The sequence below is a fragment of the Laccaria bicolor genome, genomic scaffold (genome assembly GCF_000143565.1).
Source record: "Laccaria bicolor S238N-H82 LACBIscaffold_3 genomic scaffold, whole genome shotgun sequence".
Lineage (NCBI taxonomy): Eukaryota > Fungi > Basidiomycota > Agaricomycetes > Agaricales > Hydnangiaceae > Laccaria > Laccaria bicolor.
In genome coordinates, this window is record NW_001889874.1 from 586,344 (window position 1) to 595,378 (window position 9,035).

Sequence of the window (9,035 nt, forward strand, 5' to 3'; positions counted from 1 at the left end):
ACACCAGTGTTTCCCATGTTTTGGCAGTAGGAAAGGCGGCGCCTAGTGAGTTCTTTCGTATCAATGAAAGAGAATCCTTTGAGATACCACTCACTAGCTCCCCAGGACGATGAATGGATTTGGTTGCTTGGAACCATGGGAAAGCTATCTGAGAAGGATCTGAAGGCCTGGGCAGAAGAAGGTGAGCATCCGCTATCATCTCCGTACCCAGCTAAGACCAGATTTGGTAGGAGATCGTGTGCAATGGTCCCGGGCTGAGGCCGAGATGCAGTGCTGGCAAGAGGAATGGGAGAGAAAGCAAGCTGAGTTTATGTGCTGCATTCGGAGCTTTGATAAGATGAGCCATGTATGGGCTCAGCTTTCAAAGTCAAGTCCCAGCCAAGGTCATGCAGCATACACAAGCAAGAAGTCGGCCATGTTCTCGCAGATGAAACAAATTGCACAAGCGAAGTTAAACGCAGCTGGATATGCAAATTGAGTGCTTCAAGATGGGCAAATTCTTTCAGATCTTATCCAGCAAGATCGCCAGATGGACAGACGAGGGCTGGAAGATTTTCTCCTGTACAAATTCTCTCATAACCCCATCTTGATTGCTGACAAAACCTGCAGTGAAGGGCAATCAACTACACCCCCTCTGTGTAAGTAATACATGAGAGCTATGGGCATCGCTAATCCCCTCTCCCCAGGATTGAATCATGTTTAAATCTTTTAATCTCACTAATTTGAATCAAGATATATTGATCTTTTATCTTGATTCAGTGTCTACTTTGTCTGAATTGCCTTTAAATCATGATTGAATGAATTTGAATCAGATATCAAGATTGGTAGATACAGAATAATGATGTTATTTTTGTCAAGTCGGTAGTCTATATCAAATCTATATCTTTGATTAAACGAGCTGTTTGATTAATCAGTGATTCTATTGAAAAGGGTTTTGATTAATCGAAAACCATATGGTTACGGCATGTGGACATGTAAGTTTTGTTTTCTTCCCCAATCCATGAAACTGAGCAATTGAAATGTGACATGTAGCATGCAATGGTCATCACCCAGGTCCAAACAAAGACAAGGAAAAGGCCTTGAAAATGAGAACTTTTCTCATTCCCGACAGATTAATTGTCAAGAACTCATCAGAAACCTACCCCCAGACAATCCGCATTCTGGCAGCATTTGTGTCCCAGGAGTCTGTTTTTGTCCTCTGTGACTTTTGTGGCCTTGCCCGCATGCATGTCAAGAGCAGGAACAGGCCCTGGACCCAGGAGGACTTTGAAGTTGGGACTGAGGTATGAATAGCTTCAATCTTGTCAGCAAATATACACTCATTGAAGTTTCCTGGTCAAGTAGTGTTTAGAAGTCCGGTCTCATGACTGGAAAAAAACTGTAGCCAGACTGGACCAAGACCGCAAAAGACCGGACCTGTGGTTATGGTCTTCGTGAACCGGTCTTTTGTAGCCCCTTAAATACCCTTTAAAACCCACCCATGAACATAAAATTTGGTAAAGAATCGAGAGAGATATGAATTAAATTGTAAAATATTTTTGAAATAGTAGATGTACCAGATTTATTTTATAGAAACACCAATTCCTAACTGAATTTAACGTTCTTGGGCTCGTTTTAAAGCCAGTAGACATGTTAATAAATTTACTGATTCATAAGTTTAAAATATTAGCCTCAAGACCGGTCATAGACTGGTTAAAACTGGTGCAGACTGAAACCAGTCTAAAGACCGCAGACCACGGTCTTTTGCAGTCCAGTCCGGTCTTTTTGACTTCTGGGAAAAGGGTAGACCGGTTACGGTCACGGTTAAAGCCCCTGGGCATCAAAAGACCGGACCAGACCGGACTTTCAAACACTATGGTCAAGTCATGGTATCTGTTGTTTTGGAAATTTAAAGGTGGTCCAGATTGGATTGTTGAGCAAGAGCTTGCTGAAAAAGCACTCAAAAGCTGGAGAAACAACATGATAAAAGAACATGAACAGTACCAGGACGAGCTGAAGGACATAAACCAGTATGCAAAATCTTCTAATTTGAATTGAACACTTAATATATTTCAGGATGGAGGTGATGCCAGCACCAGCACCAGCACCACCACCCCTGGGTCCGATGATCAGAGAGATCTGCATCAACTCAGGTGCGGCCTTCACCAGACTCAGGTGCCATCTCACAAATGATGTCTGCTACAATCTCGGTGTACACCCTGTGACTCCAGTGATTCATATTTGTGAAGATGAGACAAGGTTTTCTGACCTTTTGAAAGGCATTCCAGATTACCTTGACCAGTTTGTCCAAGAAGAATACTACAAGCCAATGGCAGCAAGCTGTGGTGTAGTCCAGGAAAACATATTTGAGTTCAATGAGGACTCTAATCAGAAATATTTACATTCATTTGTTGATGTCTTCCGGTGTTGCAGTGTGCAGGTTCCTAAATACCTATACCTCAAGTATTTGGAGGAGGGCCTTCTAGATCAAAGCCACACCATTGGTGAGCTATTATTTTCAAATGCCATGTCAAAACTTGATTGTTTCACTTTTATATAGGCCAGCCCCATGATTTAAAAGATCTGGAATTTTTTTTTGAGAAGTAATGCTTCACATGGCCTAATACACCCTCACAATATCAGTAAGATATCTCAGCAACTCAAAATTCATCTCTAACAAAATGTTTTCTGCAGAGAAGAGTCCAACAGTCAATGTTTATTTCATGGCTGCCCTCTCAAAGCATTTACCATCATTTGTGCAAAGTTACCTCAGAGCTGGATAGCACCATCAACATCACTTGTGTGTCAACAATTTTTATTTTCCTTTAAAAAGCACTGATTCCATTCTTCAGACCATATTAGCTGTAAAAACTGACCTCGCTGTCCCTAATTATAAAACAACGGTTGGCTCTGATCAGTTCCATGAACTCGTTCTGAATCAGATTTTGGAACCAACTGTTGATCGCAATGGTGGTCATCCTGCTAAGGTACATTGATCTTGGTTTCTACAACATATGGTATATTTATAGTATTTGAATTTTGTTTTCTAGAGGCATTGAGATGGACCTGGGAGGCCTAGGAATTCAAAATGTACCCATAAAAGTATAAAGAACTCTGCACCTCAGATCAGGACATGGTCATTGTATCTGATGAGCCTGATGGTGTGCTGAGTGATGGTGACAATGACAATGATGATTATTATAACCCTGGTGATGCACAGTACTTATCACTCCCCCACCTATTCCTACTGGACTCCAGGACTCCAGTAAGATTCCTACTGGATTCCAGGACTCCAGTAGGATTCCCACTGGATTTCAACAATTCTTCCAAAAAAGGCAATTTCCACCTATTGGACTCCAACTGGACTCCAACTGAACTTAGACAAAAAAAATCCAAACCTTCAGTTGGATTCCTACTGGACTCCTACTGGAGTATCATGCATTCTATCAATTTTTGATTAAGTCAGTCAGACCTTTTAACACCTCAAAATTCCATACCAAACTTCCATTTAAACATAGATATTATATTGATGACTATATACACAAATATATACAAAAATATTTAATAATCTAATGTGGTCAGGGTGGGGGAGGGAGGAAGTGGTGGGAAATGATGAGGGGGGGGGAGAGTGAGGGAGGGGGAAGGCAGGGGAAGGGAGGGTGAGAGAAGGGAAGGGAGGAGAAGGGAGGGGGAGACAGGGTGAGGGAGACGGAGGGGAAGGGAGGTGGGAGTGATGGAAGGGAGGTGGAGTGATGGAGGGGGAGGGAGAGGGAGGGGAAGGGAGGGAAGGGAGGTGGGAGTGATGGAGGGAGAGGGAGGGGGGGGAGGACAGAGAGTAGACAGGGAGGGTTTGAGGGGGAGGGAGTGAAAGGAGCTCATCACGAGGGAGTGCTTGTCATCCGTGGGCATGGGTGGGCTGCTTTTCGTGGGCGGTGGTCATTGTTTGGGGGCGCTGGATGTTTTTCGTGGGCGGCGGCTGTCGTTTGTGGGTGCTGGGTGTTTTTCGTAGGCGGCAGCAGTCGTCGTCTGTGGGCTCTGGGCGTTTTTCGTATGCGGTGGCGGTCGTCATTTGTGGGTGCTGGGTATTTGTCGTGAGCGGCGGCTGTCGTTTATGGGCGCTGGGTGTTTTTCGTAGGCGGCAGCAGTCGTCGTCTGTGGGCTCTGGGCATTTTTCGTATGCGGTGGCGGTCGTCATTTGGGGGCGCTGGGTGTTTGTCATGGGCGGTGGCAGTTGTTTATGGGCGCTGGGTGTTTTTCGTAGGTGGCGGCAGTCGTCGTCTGTGGGCTCTGGGCATTTTTCATAGGCGGTGGCGGTCGTCGTTTGTGGGTGCTGGGTATTTTTCGTGGGCGGCGGCAGTTGTTTATGGGCGCTGGGTGTTTTTCGTAGGTGGTGGCAGTTGTCATCTGTGGGCTCTGGGCATTTTTCATAGGTGGTGGCGGTCGTCGTTTGTGGGTGCTGGGTATTTGTCGTGGGCGGCGGCAGTTGTTTATGGGTGCTGGGTGTTTTTCGTAGGTGGTGGTGGTTGTCATTGTGGGCTCTGCGCATTTTTCATAGGTGGTGGCGGTCGTCGTTTGTGGGTGCTGGGTATTTGTCGTGGGCGGCGGCAGTTGTTTATGGGTGCTGGGTGTTTTTCGTAGGTGGTGCTGGTTGTCATTGTGGGCTCTGCGCATTTTTCATGGGGTGGCGGTCGTCGTTTGTGGGCTGGTGGGTGTTCTTTGTGGGCGGTGGGTGTTTTTTGTGGGCGGAGGGTGTTTCATGGTCTAGCAGAAAAAAAAATGATGACGAACGACGAATTTCGGTTCATCGTTCGTCGTCTAGTGCCACGTCGGTGACGTGGCACCTAGTTTATGTGAGAAATAAAGGGGGGAGAGGGTAGTGAGGTCACCTGAGCTTGCCGTCGGCGCCTCTGTCCATTCGTGTGTGCTGGCATTTGGCGTTGTTGGGTGGGTGTTGTTCTTGTTCCTTCGCATCTTTGCGGCTGCTCGGGGGTCGTCGTGGCTTTGCGGAGTGTGCGTTGGCGGGCGTGGTGTGTGTCGATGGGTGGTGGAAGCAGTGGGTGGTGTGCGGTGGTTGTCGATGTGTTGTCGATGGTGGTGGTTGCGAGGAAGAGTGGGTCAAGGGTTTGTGCAGAATTTCCACGAACGGAATTTGCCAATGTTCGTTCTGGGAAAGCGGCCGATCTGTAGGTATGTGTAGGTTAAAGTACATACCTATAGTAAAGCCGTCATGGTCCAGGTGTTTGAGCGCTTCCCTTAATTGTGGCACCTTGATCCTAAGGTCAAGTGTTCAATTTCCGATGTTGCACTTTTATTTTTACATTATATTAATAACAATAACAGTGACAAACTGTGGTCTTACTGGACTCCTGGTACTCGGAAATTCCTAATGGATTCCTAGTGGACTCCTAGTGGACTCCTTGTACTGGACTCCACTATACCCATTCCTTAGGAATCCTTAATTCCTTGTGATTTGGGATCATTCCAGTAGGAATCTACTAGGACTCCAGTAGGACTGAGATGCAAAATTTGTATGGTGTTCAGGCAATATGAAATTGGCTGGAGTCCTAGTAGAATCCAGTAGGAGTCCGGGATTCCAGTAGGAGTCCAGTAGGAATAGGTGGGGGAGTGTAAAGAGCTCGTGATGCAGACCAGTATGGGGATGCTGAGGCTGCTCTGGAAACACTGTGGAGGTGGAGTTTACCCAAGTATGTCATGGAGGATCTTTTAACAAGAGGTGTTGTTGCTAGGCTCCAGCAAGCTCTTCAGCAAGATGTTGCAGGAGCAAGTCTCTTGGATTACTTGCCATTCATATAAGTTCTCCTTCCATCACACCTTCCCAGCTAGTTAACTTTCTCCCTAGAACTGAATCACCTGAAGTTCAAGTTTTAATAGACTCAGAGAGAAATTTGAGAGAGATGGCAAATGAAGACCCAGCGGAAAAGACTGTTAATCATCTGGAGAGCCAAGGGTGAGAGTGGCCTATGAATAATGGAAAAGAAAATCTTAAGCAATGGCCAACCTGACTTTCATTCCAAGGTGCTATTTCTTTTCTCTTCTTATAATTACATGTTCTGACAGGTTGAAAAGGAGGATGTCATACAGGAGGCCAAACAGGTGGTGGTGGAGGTGTCACCTTATCCGAAATTTAACCACTACGAGACAGCCTTCAAATAGTCCAAAGGTGGACTGGACTATCACTCAGCAAAAGCTATCTTGGACAAGGGGGAAGCCCTTCCAGATGCAAATAATGCACCCTTCCTCCAACAGACTCAGATTCTGGGACTCTGAGACTCCGATGGATGTAGATATAGACATGACATGTTGATGACATCAATGATATGAGTATTTTAAACAAGTAATTCTTTTGATGTGGCAATGTTAAGTGAGAGCAAGGAGCAAAAATCGTAATGAGTAAGATAATGAGTAAGCTGATCAGAATGGTGGTTGATGTGTTTTGTACTTATTGCATAGGTGCAAGTAATAGAACTGGGGAGCATCAGCAAAAGTTCACCTTCCAATGTTCCAATGAGAGGTGCCAATAGGCCATGAAAGGTTAGCCCCCCTTCCATGGCCAAGGTTGGTTGAACCCTTTCCACATAATCTTAGCTAGATGCTCAATTCTTATCCTAGAATACCAAACACTTCATATGAAATACAGGCAAAATAAATAATGTATTTCTTGTAGTACCTAAGACAAAGTCCGAAAAAGACATAGTGTTGAGTTGAAGGGAAGAGAGGAGTGGAAGCAGGTGTGGTGAACGATCAGCATTGCCATCTGGACTCGACCTGTGATGAAGTCACCTCCCTTCAGACACGCCAGTATGTGTTTTCTGAGGAGGCGCAGCAGGATGATCATGGCAATGATGGCTGACATCCTTGCTGGATGGGCATTGGTGAGGAGATAGGTTGTTGATGGTGGTGTGTGAGGAATTGCACCCATGGCTGCGCATATAGCCAGGGCTGCCTCAACTGCGATGGTGAGGAGAGAGGGGTAGACTGCAACTAAGGCTTTGATTACAAAGGGGGCAATCAAGGTGAGGGGGTCAGGACCTGGAGCATTGGGAGCTGGAGGACTGATGTTGGTTGTTTTTGGGCTATTGATCCTTCTGCAACATTGTTAAACAAAGCTACTAGTGTTGTGGGATCTTACCTGAGGCCACACGTAGCATCTGTCAATGACTGCATCAGCTCTGGCAGTAAGCTTGACAGTGTGAAAGACAAAATATAGATTATGTCAGTCACCTCATGATGTTTTGCCAGAATGCTGTAGCTGCCCAAATCTGTCATTTTGAAAGGGATAGCTTGATTAGCACACCATGTGCTGGAAAGTGGAAAGTCAGAACAAGAATGATCGCAGATGCACCTTATACATCACTCACAGACAAAAAAAAAACCCCTCCAAATCCCTGATTCACATCTGATCAACCCTTCCATCCACCTCCTAAGTTGATGAGCTGTGAGAAAGCAAAGCATGGCCTGTTGAGCATGATACCAGTGATGTAGACATTTCGACTTGACTGCCGACTGTTGGGGGCTGACAGGGTGTTTGAGGCAAATCCATGATGTGCATGACTGGCCTCAGCAGCCTGTGCATCAGAACAATATGCAAACCTAGATAAATGAACACCAAAACATCAGAACTTACAAAGTGATGCATATATGCAGGCAAAAATACTCACTGGCATTCAAAAAATCTCACCCTCGCCCAGCCAATAAGTTCCCTTTTTCAACTAAGAAAATTCACTTCACAGATGTGAGTTAATCTGCAAGTGGCCAGAGAATAAACCCCAGAGCCATCAATACTGCGAGTCATTGTTGTAGTAGTGGTGGATGATGAGAAGGGTGAGGGAAAGAAGGGGGAACAATGAGCTATAAGTAGGGGGGGGAAAAGTTGGATGGGGCTGTACTTTCCAGTCCTTCCCCAATTCCTGCAGGGTCTGGTTTTGTTTTCATGGAGAAAAATGCAAAAAAAAACAACAAAAAAATGCGACTCTTTTGATTTTTTTTACTTCATATCTCCACAACAGGAACACTTCAGAACATAATTCAAACACATTCAGGAAGCTACAGTGTAGGGCTACGACTTTCATTTTGACCATTTGTGGTAACTGGTCATGTGACTAACATCTCAACATCCCCTTACATGGACCTGAATCATTTTTCTTCACTTTTGGGTCAAACCATATGAGATTTCCTTTTTGGGATGGACCCTAAAGTAGACCCTGAAGATAGTGCCTGACAGAATTTATAATTTTTCTGGTTTTTGTCTGATTTTCTTTGCTATTTTTCCATCAGAATTTCCTTATCTGGACATTTCTCTAGATTCTGAACAATGGATCCTAATATTATAAACAACAGTGAGAACTATTTGAATGTTTTGGTGATTTTCTGGCCATTTTTGGTTAGATTACCATATGTGGAAATGGACGCTAGTCCCTGAAAATGTTACCCACAATCAGCACTGTCCTCCAAATTTTTCTGCTATTTTGGGACAGATTACTATATTAGGAAATGCACCCTGGACCCTGAAAATGTTCCCCAACATCAATACCAGCAATGAGCACCATCCAAGTAAAAAACACTCCCAGTCCTGGTCAATCCTAATTCAGCCCTCAGAGCTGGTTTGAGTCCTGCCAAGCTCAGTCCTCCTCCCCCAGCCAACTTTTTTTTCCCCTACCTTAAAAAACCACCCAAGCTTGGCAGGAATTACAGGGAGACAATGAAGACCTCGTTTGCCAAGGCTTGTTTGGGAAGGTGCAAGCAAGGATCATTTGTATGCAATAATGGTTTTGCACCTTACACTGGCTCCATGGCTCAGTGGTAAGAATGCTGTTCTGAGTCATGTGATGTTTGTGGAGGCTCTTGTTCAATCCTTGCTCAGGACATTATTTTTTGTATTATAATAACAGCTGCAATCACTGCATTTCTTTGGAATTCCAATGGAAACTGTTCTGGGAGGCTCCCAGATTCTGACCATTTCCACCAAATGCTGTCAGATTCCATGGAATTTCCAATGGCTGAGGCTCCAGCCAACTGTTTTCCTTGGAATCCATTGG

The 9,035-nt window shown here is 45.0% G+C and overlaps 3 protein-coding genes across 3 annotated transcripts; 2 read left to right on the plus strand and 1 right to left on the minus strand.

Annotated features, from left to right (window-relative positions):
• Nucleotides 1-135: 135 nt before the first annotated feature.
• Nucleotides 136-1,471, plus strand: LACBIDRAFT_322480 (uncharacterized protein; the record flags this gene model as incomplete). The annotated part of the gene is made up of 6 exons (XM_001875524.1): nucleotides 136-181; nucleotides 231-450; nucleotides 610-638; nucleotides 915-974; nucleotides 1,033-1,283; nucleotides 1,385-1,471. 6 exons carry the CDS (start codon nucleotides 136-138, stop codon nucleotides 1,469-1,471), a joined length of 693 nt encoding a protein of 230 aa, XP_001875559.1.
• Nucleotides 1,472-1,854: 383 nt separating this feature from the next.
• Nucleotides 1,855-2,586, plus strand: LACBIDRAFT_308491 (uncharacterized protein; the record flags this gene model as incomplete). The annotated part of the gene is made up of 3 exons (XM_001875525.1): nucleotides 1,855-2,009; nucleotides 2,056-2,483; nucleotides 2,540-2,586. The coding sequence occupies 3 exons, from the start codon at nucleotides 1,855-1,857 to the stop codon at nucleotides 2,584-2,586; spliced, it is 630 nt and encodes a 209-aa protein (XP_001875560.1).
• A 4,081-nt stretch (nucleotides 2,587-6,667) lies between these two features.
• On the minus strand, nucleotides 6,668-7,636 carry LACBIDRAFT_322481 (uncharacterized protein; the record flags this gene model as incomplete). The annotated part of the gene is made up of 5 exons (XM_001875965.1): nucleotides 6,668-7,073; nucleotides 7,130-7,259; nucleotides 7,295-7,300; nucleotides 7,406-7,565; nucleotides 7,625-7,636. The coding sequence occupies 5 exons, from the start codon at nucleotides 7,634-7,636 to the stop codon at nucleotides 6,668-6,670; spliced, it is 714 nt and encodes a 237-aa protein (XP_001876000.1).
• Between the last annotated feature and the right edge of the window lie 1,399 nt (nucleotides 7,637-9,035).